The following is a 16969-nucleotide window of genomic DNA, read 5'->3' on the forward strand; positions in this document are numbered from 1 at the left end:
CCCACTGAGTAACTCCAGCGTTTTATGTCTATCTCCCTTCTATTGACTCCATTTATACCTTGCCAAGGGAACATTATGTCCCCTTGGCAAGGCCAGCAACATAATCAAGGACAAGTTGCACCCTGGCCATTCCCTCTTCTCCCCTCCCCCATTAGGCAAAAGGTATAGAAGTGTGAATACGCACACCTCCAGATTCAGGGACAGTTTCTTCCCAACTGTTATCAGGCAAGTGAATCATCCTACCACAACCAGAGAGCAGTGCTGAACTACTATCAACATCTATACTGACACTCAGACTATTCTTGATCGGACTTTACTGGCTTTACCTTGCACTAAACATTATTCCCTTATCACTGTAAATGGCTTGATTGTAATCATGTATTGTCTTTCTGCTGACTGGTTAGCACGCAACAAAAGCTTTTCACTGTACCTCGATACACGTGACAATAAACTGAAGTGAAGTGAAGTTGAGAATGACTGGTGTATAATTGTGCTCCTTTTTGTTGTACAGTGACCCTGGTGAACCCATTCCTGTTTTCCTGGCAAAGCCACCGATTATCCTCTTCACGGACTACAAAGTCGGTCAGGTGTACGAGGTAGGAACAAGTGTCTGCGGGAAAGTTAGCAATGAGCAAATTGACTTACATTTGAAAAAATATCATCAAACATAGCTCAGAGACAGGCCCTTCGACACATAATGTCTGTGCCGAGCATGATGCCAAGATCTCCATATCCCTACAATCCATGCATATCCATGTGCCTACCTAAAAACCTCTTCATTGCCACTATCGAATCTGCCTCAATCACCAACCCTGGCAGAGTGTTCCAAGCACTCATCAACCCCCTGTGTAAAAAAACTTGTCTCGCACATCTCCTTTAAACTTTGCCTCTATCACCTTAACGCTGTGCCCTGGAGTATTTGATTTTTCCACCCTGGGTGTCAACCCTATATATGCCTCTCATAACTTTATATACTTCTATCAGATCTCCCCACAGCTACCGGCATTCCAGAGGAAACAATCCAAGTCTGTCCAACCGTTCCCTTTAGCTCATACCCCTAATCCAGGCAACATTAATATTGTTTAGTCCTAGTGGTATTATTAGTGGTGACAAAGAAGTAATGACACCCCTTAGCCTCCGTGTTTCTTTATTTCCTTTAGCCCTGTTTTGTCACCATTATGTCCCCTTAACATCTCTATCCTTTGTCCATCCATCTGCCAAACAACCGCACCCTTGCAAATTACTTGCCAGGCTTTGTCCTGTCCCCCGCCCCCTTTCCAGCTCTCTGCCCCCTACTGCAATCAGTCTGAAGGGCCCCGACCCAAAACGTCACCAATCCATGTCCTTCAGAGATTCAGATTCATATTCAATTTTAATTGTCATTGTCAGTGTACAGTACAGAGACAACGAAATGCAAGAGATGCTGCCTGACCTATTCCAGCACGTCGTATTCTGCATAAGATTCCAGCAACTGTACTTCCTTGTGTCTGCACAAAATGAATAATGTTTTCTTCCTTCATAAAATCACTGTTATTTTCACAATTACTAGTTGTGGAGCAACTCATTTTCACTGTGACCTCGGTACACGTGACAATAAACTGAAGTGAAGTGAAGTTGAGAATGACTGGTGTATAATTGTGCTCCTTTTTGTTGTACAGTGACCCTGGTGAACCCATTCCTGTGTTCCTGGCAAAGCCACCGATTATCCTCTTCACGGACTACAAAGTCGGTCAGGTGTACGAGGTAGGATCAAGTGTCTGCGGGGAAAGTCAGCAATGAGCAAATTGACTTACATTTGAAAAAATATCATCAAACATTGCACAGAGACAGGCCCTTCGACACATAATGTCTGTGCCGAGCATGATGCCAAGATCTCCATATCCCTCCAATCCATGCATATCCATGTGCCTACCTAGAAACTTCTTCATTGCCACTATCGAATCTGCCTCAATCACCAACCCTGGCAGAGTGTTCCAAGCACTCATCACCCCCTGTGTAAAAAAACTTGTCTCGCACATCTCCTTTAAACTTTGCCTCTATCACCTTAAAGCTGTGCCCTGGAGTATTTGATTTTTCCACCCTGGGTGTCAACCCTATATATGCCTCTCATAACTTTATATACTTCTATCAGATCTCCCCACAGCTACCGGCATTCCAGAGAAAACAATCCAAGTCTGTCCAACCGTTCCCTTTAGCTCATACCCCTAATCCAGGCAACATTAATTTTGTTTAGTCCTAGTGGTATTATTAGTGGTGACAAAGAAGTAATGACACCCCTTAGCCTCCGTGTTTCTTTATTTCCTTTAGCCCTGTTTTGTCACCATTATGTCCCCTTAACATCTCTATCCTTTGTCCACCCATCTGCCAAACAACCGCACCCTTGCAAATTACTTGCAAAGGCTTTGTCTTGTCCCCCACCCCCTTTTCAGCTCTCTGCCCCCTACTGCAATCAGTCTGAAGGGCCCCGACCCAAAACGTCACCAATCCATGTCCTTCAGAGATTCAGATTCAGATTCAATTTTAATTGTCATTGTCAGTGTACAGTACAGAGACAACAAAATGCAAGAGATGCTGCCTGACCTATTCCAGCACGTCGTATTCTGCATAAGATTCCAGCAACTGTACTTCCTTGTGTCTGCACAAAATGAATAACATGTTTTCTTCCTTCATAACAATCACTGTTATTTTCACAATTACTAGCTGTGGAGCACTCATTCTCCAACTGTGACTCAAAAGGCATATTTGGAAAGGCATGCTTGCTTTCATAGGTCTGGGCATTGAGTAAGAGTCAGGATGATATGTTGCAGCTCTATTAGACTTTGGTTAGGCCACTTCTGGAATATTGCGTGCAGTTCTGGTCACCCCATTACAGGAAGGATGTGCAGGCATTGGAAAGGGTGTAGTGCAGAGAAGGTTTACCAGAATGAAGCCCGGATTAGGGGGTATGTGTTAAAGTGGAAGGTCAGACAGACATGGATTGTTTTCTTTGGAATCCCAGAAGCTGTGGAGAGACCTGATAAAAAGGGCCTGTCCCACCAGCATGGGGCGAGCGCAACCTAACGTGGTCGCTTGAGCCATACGACCTCGCGGGGCCGGTCCCACTTCGATCGCTGGAGCCGTATGGAGTTGGGCAGGGCTGATCCGGACATCGCGCGGGGCTCTGAAAAACTGACACTGTCCAAAAATCCTGCACGGCAACGGCCTGTCGACCCGCAGCCGCATTGAGGCCGTATGGAGCGCCTGGACACCGTACGCAGCGTCTCGACACCGTATGCAGCGTCTTGATGGCGTACGCCTTGGGGGTACAACGTTTTTAAAGGAGATGTGAGGAGCAACTTTATTACACAGAGGATGGTGGGTGCTTGGACTGCACTGCCAGTGTTGGTGGTTGATGCCGATACAATGGTGGCTTGTAAGAGCTTTTCGGACAGACACATAGATAAGCAGGGAATGGAGGCTTATGGATTATGTGCAATTGGACAAGAGGTATCTTGGCATCTTGTTCACCACAGACATTGTTCTTGTTCCGTGCTGTTCTGTGTTCTATAAATGCAGCCTTTCTTGCGAATGAAAGACTTAAGGGGCTGTCCCACTGCGACGACCTAATTGGGGAGTTTAGAAGAGTTTGCCCTCGACTCATACTGGCAGCATGGTTGACACGAGGTCCTAGGTCTTTGTAACTGTCCTTCATGCTCGAGAGTAGTCCCCGTGTACTCGAGGCCTCAGCTAGGTCGCGGCGTATCTTTCAACATGATGAAAAATGCCCGCGAGTAAAAAAAGGTCGCCATGGAAAAAATTGATTTTTTTTTTACTCGTAGGTTTAGTCGAAGTAGGTCATAGTAGGTCGGCATGTTAGTCGTAGGTAATCGAGGGTAGTCAAAGGTAATCAAAGGTAGTCGAATGTAGTCGTAGATAGTCTTCAACATAGTCGAAGGGAGGTCGAAGGAGGTCTTCAACATAGTCGAAGGAGGTCTTCAACATGACACTTTTTCAAACTCTCCGAAACTCTTCTAAACTCGCCAATTAGGTTGCCGCAGTGGAACAGCCCCTTTACAAGCTTCATCAAAGCTCACAAAAAATAATGTCCAATTGCCTTTGCAAGAATCATCTTTAATCAGATTCAATTTATTTAATTGTCATTGTCAGTGTACAGTACCCACAGCCCACCAGGACATATAGTTTAAATTAGCTGACAACACATTGTTTCACCACTTTCCATGATTTCAAAGCCAAGCAGAATTGTCCAGTATTTCCACCACTCTCATCTATTAATTTTCAAATCATGAGATCATAAGTGGTAGGAGCAGAGTTAGTCTACTCTGCCACTCAATCATGACTGATCTATCTCTCCCTCCTAACCCCATTCTCCTGCCTTCTTCCCATAACACCCATGCGAATCAAAAATCTATCTAGCGCTGCCATGGCGGCGGCAGCGGAGACCCGACTCGGCCTCGGCCTCGGAGCTGTGGTGGCGGCAGCGGCAGCGGAGACCCGACTCGGTTTCGGACCTGTGGCGGTGGCAGCAGCAGCGGCAGCGGAGACCCGACTCGGCCCCGGAACCGTGGCGGCGGCAGCGGAGACCCGACTCGGCCTCGGTCTCGGAGCTGTGGCGGCGGCAGCGACCACCCGCGGAGATTGAAAACGGCCCGTTCGCGGAGCACGGTTGAGCCGCGGGATTTACCATCACCCGGTGGGGTCACAACATCTGGAGCCTGGATCACCGTCGCACAGAGGGAGAACAAAGAGGGAAGAGACAGAGACTTTAAGATTTTGCCATCCACCACAGTGAGGAGGTGTTTGGTGAACTCACTGTGGTGGATGTTAAATTTGTGTTGATTGTGTGTTTTTGTCATTTTTTATTATATGTATGACTGCAGGGAAACGAAAACGAAAGGTCTGAATGACAATAAACGAATCTAATCTAATCTAAAAAAAATCTAAACCTTCTCTGGACCCCTTCCAGAGCCAGCACATCCTTCCTCAGATACGGTACCCCAAATTGCTCAGAATATTCCAAATGCGGCCCGACCAGCGCCTTATAGCGCCTCAGCATTACATCCCTGTTTTTGCATACCGGCCCCCTTGAAATAAATGCTGCATTGAGTTTGTTTTCTTTACTACTGATTCGACTTGCAAATTAACTATTTGGGAATTCTGCACCAGCATTCCCAAGTCCCAAGTGCTAAATGCATTTCGTTGTCTCTGTACTGTACACTGACAATGACAATTAAAATTGAATCTGAATCTGAATCTTTGCACCTCTGATTTCTTGTTCTCTCCCCATTTAGAAAATAATCCGCGCCTTTATTCCTACTACCAAAATGCATGACTCCACTACATTATAAAATAAATTACAGATTCATATTGAGAAAAAATGTGGTGCAAAATCCAATCGCTTGGTTTGTCAAGCTGACTGATCTCAACTGGTTTACACAAAGGACACAAAGTGCTGGAGTAATTCAGCAAGTCAGGCAGCCTCTTTGGAGAATATGGATAGGTGATGTTTTGGGTCGGGACCCTTCCTCATATTCCATGCTGCCTAACCCGCTGAGTTACTCCAGCACTTTATGTCCTGATTGTTTTGTGCGTAGTTTTACTAATATCTTTATATATCCAATCTTAAAAGTTTCTTTGGTGGGATTTGAATACTCTGAATTACTTGAATTACAAGAATTACTAATCTGCTGCACTGATTGTTTAAAGTTTTTGTTGAGTGCCTCACCCTATTTTGCTGTAAGATGTACGTATTATGTTCAGTGTAACCAGACCAATGCAAATTTGATGCCATCGATAAATCCCTTTCATTTTCAAACCATTTTATCACATCCGTTATCTTTCTCCAGACCAACGTTGAGCTGCGGAATATGACGTCCAGTAGCCGTCACCTCCGAATCATCCCACCGAGCACCACTTTCTTTTCTGTTGGACTGGGTAAGCAGACCCTTGCTTTTCTGATTGTTATCTTTCAATAGACAATAGAGAATAGGTGCAGGAGTAGGCCATTTAGCCCTTCGAGCCAGCACCGCCATTCAATGTGATCATGGCTGGCTCGAAGGGCCGAATGGCCTACTCCTGCACCTATTGTCTATTGTCTATTATCATAGGTGGGGATTCCAATAAAAGCTGTCCACTGAGATCCACTGATCTGTGTCAAGTGGGCTTATCCTCTTCTGCCAGCCATTTAGTTTTAGTTTTAGAGATACAGCATGGAAACAGGCCCTTCATCCCACCGAGTCTGCAATGACCAGCAATCACCCACATACTAGTTCTACCCTGTGCACTAGGGACAATGTACAGAAGCCAATTAACCTACACACCTGCACGTCTTTGGAATGTGGGAGGAAACCGGAGCACCCGGAGGAAACCCATGTGGTTACGGAGAGAACTTACAAACTCCGTAGAGACAGCACTTGTAGTCGGGATTGAACCCGGGTCTCTGGTGCTGTGAGGCAGCAACTCTACTGCTGCGCCACCGTGCTGCCCCATATTTTGAGGAATGTTGATCATCCCTCAACAGTATTTCCAACACTAAATAAATTCTGGCAAACTGAATGTCAGAAAGTACAAAGCATATTTCTTTCCAATGGACATTTTAAGCAACTTGCAACCTACAGATGAAAGACAAGGATATGCTCAAATATTGAAGTGTTGAAATATCAAAGACAAATGATGTTAATTTCTAACACAAATTTGTCATTTGAATTCTCCAGCATTTTCTGTTTCTGTTTTTTTTATTTTCAGCATCTGCAGTTTTTTCTGATTTCTGCAAGCATTATTGAAATATGTTTCATAACTTAAAAATGGGTTTACCCTGAGTTTGTGGAAGGTGCCAGGAGCTGAGCGTGCAAGTGTCAGCAAGTTTAGGGTTAGCCCACAAACATGAAGGAGGCACAATTTCCAGATATCTGCTCATCAGGACATCTATGACCATGCTCTGTTGCTCAAGTGCCGACAAGGTCTAATGTCAGAGAGTCACATGGCAGGGAAACAGGCCCAACATGCTCATGCCGACCAAGACCAACTACACTAGTCCCACCTGACCTGGAGTAGAGAGGTTCTTCTGCAGTTGTATAGGGCTCTGGTGAGACCACTTCTAGAGTATTGTGTACAGTTTTGGTCTCCTAATTTGAGGAAGGACATCCTTGTGATTGAGGCAGTGCAGTGTAGATTCACGAGATTGATCCCTGGGATGGCGGGACTGTCATATGAGGAAAGATTGAAAAAACTAGGCTTATATTCACTGGCGTTTAGAAGGATGAGGGGGTTCTTATAGAAACATGTCAAATTATAAAAGGACTGAACAAGCTAGATGCAGGAAAAATTCTCAATGTTGGGTGAGTCCAGAACCAGGGGCCACAGTCTTATAATAAAGGGGAGACCATTTAAGAGGCGAGAAAAAACGTTTTCACCCAGAGAGTTGTGAATTTGTGGAATTCCCTGCCACAGAGGGCAGTGGAGGCCAAATCACTGGATCGATTTAAGAGAGAGTTAGATAGAGCTTTAGGGGCTGGTGGAATCAAGATTTATGGGGAGAAGGCAGGCACGGGTTATTGATTGGGGACGATCAGCCATGATCACATTGAATGGCGGTGCTGGATCGAAGGGCCAAATGGCCTACTCCTGCACCTATTTTCTATGATTCTATGTTTCTATGCCCGTATTTGACTCATGTCTCCCTAAACCTTTCCTATCTATTTACCTGTCCAAGTGTCTTTTAAATGTTGTCATAGTCCCTGACTCAACTACCTCCCCTGGCAGATCGTTACATGAACCCTCTGGGCAGCACGGTGGTGCCGCGGTAGAGCTGCTGCCTCACACAGCCAGAGACTTGGGTTCGATCTTGACTACGGCTGCCATCTGTACGGACTTTGTACGTTCTCCCCATGACCGCGTGCTCAGGTGCTCCGGTTTCCTCCCACACTCCAAACATCTACAGGTTTGTAGGTTAATTGGCTTTGATAAAGACTGTGGTGTTTAGGATAGTGTTAGTGTACAGCAGGGGTCGGCAACCTGCGGCCCACGGGCCGGATCCGGCCCATAACCTGAAATCATCCGGCCCACAGGCGTATTTTTTTTCAATTAGTTTTTGCGAATTGGGCGCTACAGCCAGTCCCAGGGCAGGTGAGTGGGGGCGCTACAAGGTCAGTGGGGGCGCTGCAAGCCGGCAGCCCTGCCAGCAACGTGTTAGTTTTTTCTACTTTTTTTGTTTTCTTAGTGTGTTTTAATGTATGTTGTTAATGTCTCTCTGTGTGTTTTGTGTGGGGGGGTAAGGGGGAAACCGTTTTGGTCACCTCCTCCACGGAGAGGCGACTTTTTCCATGTCGCCTCCCCCGTGGCCTAACATAGAGTAGGTATGTTACAAAACCTACCTGAATCATGTCTGAGAATCTGCCCCACCCCGTGTGTGTGATTTTGGCGCTGTTTAGAGGGGGTGGGTTTAAAACGCGATTTTTACTAGGCTGTTGCAATCGAAAATGTTCAGCCTAGTAAATCATTAACGAAAAATCGCTGAAAGACCCCGTCGCAAAAGGTATTATTAGTTTTTATGGCCTTGTATAATAGTTATAGTAGTTTAAAAATCACTCTCTAAACCCGCGACCTCTCGCAGCCCCAGGGATTTATAAAGCAAACAATTAAAGGTATGTACCTTATTTTTACATTAAAAGGGGCTTGTTAAGAACCCTGTATATAAAATTTTCTATAGCGAGTAGTTCATTTTGGGCTCTTTATATCCCGCAGTATTTTTCTGGGCATTTGAGGGCACAAATCCAGCGCAATGTGAACGTTCTAAACTAGCGCGTTCACAGGAACCCACTAGAAAGCCGATTTAAATTTGACTTAATTTACAGCAATTGAACACTAAATTCCTTCCATTTGGCCTATAAATTAATGTAAATGAGATTTTAAAATCATGTTTTATTGTGAAATGTTTATGAATATTATTTGGACACTTGGGCTATTTAAAAACGTTAATCATTTATTAAGAAATGGATAGATGTTTAGATCTAGTAATTGAAGTTTGAAATTTGCTACACTTGGGTAACTAACTAATTATATGCTTTAATTTCAGGTCATCCAAGTTAGATTATTTTATGTTTGTTTCAGAATGGTTCAATCTACGATAACTGAAAATTTCATTCAGTTCTCTTAATTTTTAAGAAGGTTATGGCCTTTTGATTGTCCATGATCACAGCTTTTTTGTTATGTCCATAGAAAATCAATAGGGAACAAGATGCTAATTTCCGAGTATGAAAATGGCCATAACTTTTTAAATACTTGAGATATGAAAGTGAATTAGGTGTCAAATTAAACTTATTTTTATGCTTTATCTGATGGGATAAATTACAGACTTGATTTTTTAAATCTCAAAATTTTGTAACATTGCTACATAGAGGATCAGTGCTGCCTTTCCCGGTGACGCGCCCGGGGCTTCAGCGGCGAGCGCAGCGTAGACTCTCGGAGTGGAGCGGGCGAGCCCCCACCAAACGTCGCCGGAGCGGAGCGCTCCGTTCGCTGGCCCGCGGCAGCCTGAAGCCATGGTCTACGGAGCTCCAACTAGCGCGGCATCCTGGGCTTGGGATCCCTCGTTGGGGACCCGGGAGGAGAAGGGTTCCGACCGCCGGCCGGCGGCATACTTCCACTGCGGGCGCGGCGTGGTCTTACCATCTGGAGCGGGGTCCCTTGCCGGGGACCCCTGGAGGGGATAGCTCCGTCTGCCGGCCCTGCGGTCTGCGGTGCTTCTGGCTGCAGTGCGGCAGGGTCTATAGATCTTCAACCGCCGGCCTGCGGGCTACACCAGCCTGAAGCCGCGGTCTCCGGTGGGGAGGCACCGATTCAGGACTTACCTGGGCTTTACCTTATCTACTCATCTGGACGCCCGCAGCAGCGACTGCAGAGGGTTGAGGTCTCAACCACGGGCGAAAATGGAGGAGGACTGGCCAAATTTTGTGCCTTCCACCATAGTGATGAAGACTGTGGTGGATGTTTGTGTTACATTTTTATTGTGCGTTCGTGTGTTCTTTTTCATTGTACCGCTGCTGGCAAATTCATTTCACTTGCACTTTATGTGCAAGTGACGAATAAAACTGATTGTGAAAACTGGTTGTGTGATTGTGAGCTGACCTAGGCACTACAGCCATCCCGGGGCATGCAGGCGACCTGGGTGCTACAGCCAGACCCGGGGCAAGCGAGCTGATCTTCGAACTCCAGCCAGTCCCGGGGAACGCAAGCAACCTGGGCGCCACAGCCAGTCCCGGGGCAGGCGAGCAACCTGGGTGCCACAGCCAGTCCCGGGGCACGCAAGCAACCTGGGTGCCACAGCCAGTCCCGGGGCAGGCGAGCAACCTGGGTGCCACAGCCAGTCCCGGGGCACGCAAGCAACCTGGGTGCCACAGCCAGTCCCGGGGCAGGCGAGCAACCTGGGCGCCACAGCCAGTCCCGGGGCAGGCGAGCAACCTGGGCGCCACAGCCAGTCCCGGGGCAGGCGAGCAACCTGGGCACCACAGCCAGTCCCGGGGCAGGCGAGCCGACTTGGGAACTGCAGCCATTCCCCAGGCACGGTAGGGACCTGGGAACTGCAGAAAACTAATTATGAAAAACAACACCAAGTGTCACACTTTGGCAATAGATGTGGCCCTCCATCCGCACACACACATGGTTCCTGGCCCCTATGCAGAACAAGGTTGCCGACCCCTGGTGTACAGGGTGATTGCTGGACGGTGTGGACATGGTGGGTCAAAGGGCCTGTTTCCATGTTGCATCTCTAAAACTAAAACTTAAAACTCTGTTTGAAAAAGTTGCCCTTCTGGTTCATATTGAATCTTTCCCCTCTCATCTTAAACATATGTCCTGTGGTTCTTGATTCCCCTGGATTGGGGACTCTGTACATTCATCCTATCTATTCCCCTCCTGATTTTATACACCTCTATCAGACAACCCCTCCACCCCAAGGAATAAACTCCTATCCTGCCCATCCTAACCCTTGTAGCTCAGGCAGGCCTCGAAAATCTCCTCTGCAGTTTTCCCAGTTTATTGGATCATAAAGTCCGGACAATTCCCCTCCGTTTATAGGGAGCTCTAACTAAACAACCTATACTTGGTTCAGACTGGGCATGAACAGTGCCTCTATTCATTTCACTGGAGCATCACATCTGTGAGAGTTTAAGGTGTTAGCTAACTTGCATAATTTTTGAGTTAGCTTAGTTTGCTTAGATATGTTTAAATGTAATTCGGTGTTTTCATTTTAAAATTTCTCTTAAATTTTGGAGCCCTATTAAATTTGTTTTAAACATGTCTGTTTATTTATTGTCAGCTTTAATCATTGGCTAAAGCAAGGGCTGTGTCTTGGCCAGCTGCCCCAAGTTTTTAAACATATTTTACACCCATAATGACTTTTCTGTCCTGGACCTCCTCCATTGCCTGAGTGAGACCACACCCAAACCGGAGGAACAGCAACTCATATTCCGCTTGGCTAGCTTACAGCCTAGTGGTGTGAACATTTTCCTGTGCCTGCCCCCTTCTGCCCACTCCGGCAATTACATCTGAGTAAAGATGTTTAATAATCACGGAGTAAGAGGGACTTGTTGTCAAGCTGGAAAGGGTACAGAGAAAATTTACAAGGATGTTGCCAGGAGTAGAGGGTGTGAGCGATAGGTAGAGGTCGAGTAGGCTGGGTCTCTAGTCCTTGGCGTTCAAGTGAGTTTTATTATCATGTGTCCCTGATAGGACAATGAAATTCGTGCTTTGCTTTAGCACACCAGAACATAGTAGGCATTGACCACAGAACAGATCAGTGTGTCCATATACCATTATATAAATATATACACACATGAATAAATAAACTGATAAAGTGCAAATAAACAGATAATGGGCCGAGCCAGGTTTAATAGCCTGATGGCTGTGGGGAAGCAGCTGTTCCTGAACCTGGTCATTGCAGTCTTCAGGCTCCTGTACCTTCTGCCTGAAGGTAGCAGAGAGATGAGTGCATGGCCAGGATTGTGTGGGTCCTTGATGATGCTGCCAGCGTTTTTGAGGCAGCGACTGCGATAGATCCCCTCGATGGTAGGGAGGTCAGAGCCGGTGATGAATTGGGCAGTGTTTACTACTTTTTGCAGTCTTTTCCGCTCCTGGGCGCTCAAGTTTCCGAACCAAGCCACGATGCAACCGGTCAGCATGCTCTCTACTGTGCACCTGTAGAAGTTAGAGAGAGTCCTCCTTGACATACCGACTCTCCGTAATCTTCTCAGGAAGTAGAGGCGCTTTCTTTATGATTGCATCAGTGTTCTCGGACCAGGAAAGATCTTCAGAGATATGCACGCCCAGGAATTTGAAGCTCTTGACCCTGGTGTCTGTGAATTCTTAGTTTGAGACCTTTTGCTTACTAGTTTGATAATTTAACGGTTTTGCTAACTCTGTTTTATCAAACAGGTAAATTTCCAGGAGAAGGTGGGATAGTCGCTCCAGGAATGAGCTGCCAGTACACAGTTCGCTTTGCTCCCGATTCCCCAGCCGAATTTGAGGACTTTCTAATAGTGGAGACACAGACACCCTATCCACTTGTGATTCCTATCGAAGCCAGAAGACCTCCTCCTATATTAACATGTACGCAAGTTATTTTTTCTGAAGGGACGGGGTGGGAAATATATGGGGATTTCACCCACATCAAACACATTTTGGGGGATCAGGTTGTGGATAGAGTCTTAAGGGCCTGTCCCACTGTACGAGGTAATTCAAGAGTTCGCCCAAGCGGCTCGTACGAGTAACGGTAGGTACTCGGGAAATCCGGTAAACTCGTGACCTTTTTTCAACACTGTGAAAAATGTCCACGAGAAAAAAAATACTTGTGATGAAAATAATGGTTACTTTTTACTCGTACGAGCCGCTACGAGACATCCACGAACTGCTATGGTCCCGCTACAGACATTCTCTGAGTTCGAATTAGGGGAAAACTCGGGAGAACTCTTGAATTACCTCGTACAGGCCCTTAAGAGTCATAGAGTGTGGAAACAGGCCATTTGGTTCAACTTGCCCACATTGACCAACATGTCCCACCTACACTAGTATTACCTGCCTGCATTTGGCCCACATCCTTCCAAACCTGTCCTTTCCATGTACCTGTCTAATTGTTTCTTAAACGTTGGGATAGTCTCTGCCTCAATTACCTCCTCTGGTTGCACGCACCACCCTTTGTGTGAAAAAGCTACCTCTCAGATTCCTATTAAATCTTTTCCCCAATTTCCTCTGGTTCTCAACTCCCCTCCTCTGGGCAAGAGACTCTGTGCATCCACCCAATCTATTCCTCATGATTTACATCACCCCTCCTCCTCCTGCGCTCCAAGGAATAGAGTCCCAGCCTACCCAATCCTTGCTTTGGCTTAGATTCTCGAGTCCCGGCAACTTTCTTGTAAATCTCCTCTTTACCCGTTCCAACTTGACAACACGCTGGATTCTGGAGCAAAACACAACTTACTGGAGGAACACGGCAGGTCAGGCAGCATCTGTGGAGGGAATGAACTGGCGACGTTTCGGATCAGACCTTTCTTCATCAGATTGTTTGGAGTAAGGAGAGAGAGCTGGAAAAGGGTGGTGGGGGTGTGACAAAGCCTGGCAAGCAATAGATTGATACAGGTGAGCGGGGGATATGAATGTAAGTGACAAAGGTGATGGGTGAAAAGGAGACTCAAAGCCCTGTCCCACAGTACGAGTTCATTCCAAGAGCTCTCCCCGAGTTTGCCCTGATTCCAATTCGGAGATTTACGGTAATGGCCGCTCATCGGTACTCGGGGCTCTCGTGGACATTTTTCATCATGTTGAAAATTCTTCACGAGTCTTCCCGTGCTTACCTGCCGTTAGCGAGTCTTCCCGAGTACCTGCCGTTAGCGCTAGGAGACGTCCCCGAGCTCCGACGTACCCGCTACGTTCATTCTCTGTGCTTACTGTGAGTTTGTTTTTTTTAAACTCGGGAGAGTTCTTGGAATGAATTTGTACCGTGGGACAGGGCAATAAAGAGTGTCAGATGAGGAGTGGAGAGGAAGAGTGAAATATAAAGCCAGATTGTGGAGGGTGGAGGGGGACGGGGAAGGGGAAGCATTGAAGCACATCATGTTTTTTGAGATTCTGTTATTGAGCCAGAGTTTCATACAGCATGGAAATAGATGTCTAACCTTAACCCTAATGCCCCATCCAAGCTAGTCCCATTTGTTCCTGTTTGGCCCACATCCATCTCAACCATACCTACCCATTAACTGGGCTAAGTGTCTTGTACAGTCTTAGAATAAAGGGGAGGCCATTTAAGACTGAGGTGAGAAAAAAACATTGTCATCTAGAGAGTTGTGAATTTGTGGAATTCGCTGCCACAGAGGGCAGTGGAGGCCAAGTCACTGGATGGATTTAAGAGAGAGTTAGATAGAGCTCTAGGGGCTAGTGGAATCAAGGGATTATGGGGAGAAGGCAGGCACGGGTTATTGATAGGGGACGATCAGCCATGATCACAATGAATTTGCGGTGCTGGCTCGAAGGGCTGAATGGCCTCCTCCTGCACCTATTTTCTATGTTTCTATGTATAGTACCTGCCTCAGCTACCTCCTCTGGCAGATCGCTCCATGCCCACCACTTTGTTAGTACATTTCTGTTATTTTCCTTTCATGTCCAGTACCTGCTACGTTAGACTGTGGATTCTGCTTGATGGGAGGAGTGAAGTTTACAGAGTTCCTGTGCAGAAACGAAGGGTACAATGCTGGCTGTTTTTGCATCATGCCCAAGAGAATGTGGCCGACAACCAACTTCAGGGTGAGAATTCTCTTATCATCTGAGTGAACAGAGCTGGGAACTCACAGGTTAAGAGCATAGAAGTCGGGGAATTTCTGTTTTGCAAGTTCATTGGCCTCTGCAAAGTAATTGGACGAGAAAGCGGGATAACATAGAACTAAGTTGAACCAGTTGACATAGACTTGGGTAGCGGTAGAGCTACTGCCTTACAAAGCTGGAGACCAGGGTTCAATCCTGACTACGGGTGTTGTCTGTACGGAGTTTGTGCGTTCTCCCCATGACCTGCGTGGATTTTCTCCGAGATCTTCGGTTACCTCCCACACTCCAAAGACGTCCATCGTCCAGGTGTGAAAGTTATTTGGCTTGATGTAAATGTAAAATTGACCATAGTGTGTGTAGGATAGTGTTAATATCTGGGGATCGGTGGTCGGTGTGGACTCGGTGTGCCGAAGAGCCAGTTTTTATGCTGTATTTCTAAACTAAACTAAACTAAACTTGGTGGGCTGAAGGCCCTGTTTACATGCGTTTTCTTTAAACTAAATTAAACTAAGCAGTGCAATACCTGTACATTAACTTTCATTGATTGATATTATTGATGCATATTGATCGATGAACTTTTTGTGACTTTCTGTCAGTGCCAGAAAAGTGTATGATTTTACCAGATTGTATGCAAAAACAAGGACTTTCACTGTACCCAGGTAGATATGACAATAAAGTATAATTGAAAAGGGTTTGGACACGCTAGAGACAGGAAACATGTTCCCGATGTTGGGGGAGTCCAGAACCAGGGGCCACAGTTTAAGAATAAGGAGTGAGCCATTAAGAACGGAGACAAGGAAACACTTTTTCTCACAGAGAGTGGTGAGTCTGTGGAATTCTCTGCCTCAGAGGGGTGGAGGCAGGTTCTCTGGATGCTTTCAAGAGAGAGCTAGATAGGGCTATTAAAAATAGCGGAGTCAGGGGATATGGGGAGAAGGCAGGAACGGGGTACTGATTGGGAATGATCAGCCACGATCACATTGAATGGCGGTGCTGGCTTGAAGGGCCGAATGGCCTACTCCTGCACCTATTGTCTATTGTCTAAAAGATCCTTTTAAAACACTTGTGTCTATCAAATGCTCACCATCTACAGATACTTTGCTCCTCTATTTTTTCTACTATAGTGGATGACCTCACACTATTCCATCTTACATGTTATAGCCCATTCACTGATCCTGCCTCTGTGCCTCAAAGCCCACCTGTATCTCTAAGTACACCCTGCCACACACAGCTTTGTATCAGCTGACCATCAAGCACTTAATTAGGCTTCACAGTGGCGCAGTGGTAGAGTTGTTGCCTGACAGTGCCAGAGACCCAGGTTTGATCCTGACCTCTGAATGGAGATTGCATGTTCTCCCTGTGACCGCATGGGTTTTTTCCGGGTGCTCCGGTTTCCTTTCCCACTCCAAAGACATGTGGGTTTGTAGGTTGATTGGCTTTGGTAAAATTGGGAATTGTCCCTCGTGTGTAGGATAGCGATAGTGTACGGGGTGGTCGCTGGTCTGCGCGGACTGGGTGCCACTGAGAAAGTGGGATAACATAGAACTAAGTTGAACCAGTTGACCTAGACTTGAGGCGGCGCGGTGGGCTGATGGGTCTGTTTCTGCACCGTATCTCTAAAAAAAAGCGCCAGGGACATGCACCTCACAGCACCAGGTACCCGGGTTCAATCCTGACCTCAGATGCTGTCTGTGTGGAGTTTGCATGTTCTCCCTGTGACCGCATGGATCAATAACACTCCGGACCTGACCTGTCTTTGCCTCTTTCACTCCACAGAGCGTAGCGGTGGCTGGATTTCTGGACGTAACTCCGTTTGCAATCAGACCGGCTGTGTTTGAGCTGCAGCCGGGACAGGCATTGATCCTGGAGGTGAGTGAGTGTACTACCTCCTCCCACATTGAACGAGGCCCGATATGGTGAAGCTGAGTCAGCTACTGCCATTTGGGTAGAGTTGCTGCCTCACAACGCCAGTGACCCGGGTTCAATCCTGACTATGGGTGCTGTCTGTACGGAGTTTGTCGGTTCTCCTGTGGGTTTTCTCTTGGTGTTCCGGTTTCCTCCCACACTACAAAGATTTGTAGGTACATAGGCTTTGGTTAAAATTGTAAAATGTAGGATAGTGCTAGTGTATGAGGATTGCAGGTCAACATGGCCTTGGTGGGCC

The 16969-nt window shown here is 46.6% G+C and overlaps 1 protein-coding gene across 1 annotated transcript in view; it reads left to right on the top strand.

Annotated features, from left to right (window-relative positions):
* The window catches only part of dlec1 (DLEC1 cilia and flagella associated protein), a 149512-nt gene that overhangs the window by 36636 nt on the left and 95907 nt on the right, over nt 1–16969 (top strand). The window contains exons 8-12 of the mRNA XM_055650137.1: nt 512–596; nt 5844–5931; nt 12427–12600; nt 14651–14787; nt 16582–16674. Coding sequence (XP_055506112.1) covers nt 512–596; nt 5844–5931; nt 12427–12600; nt 14651–14787; nt 16582–16674 — 577 coding nt within the window. The remainder of the gene's footprint in view (nt 1–511; nt 597–5843; nt 5932–12426; nt 12601–14650; nt 14788–16581; nt 16675–16969) is intronic.

The sequence above is a fragment of the Leucoraja erinacea genome, chromosome 2 (assembly GCF_028641065.1).
Source record: "Leucoraja erinacea ecotype New England chromosome 2, Leri_hhj_1, whole genome shotgun sequence".
NCBI classification, from domain to species: Eukaryota; Metazoa; Chordata; class Chondrichthyes; order Rajiformes; family Rajidae; genus Leucoraja; species Leucoraja erinaceus.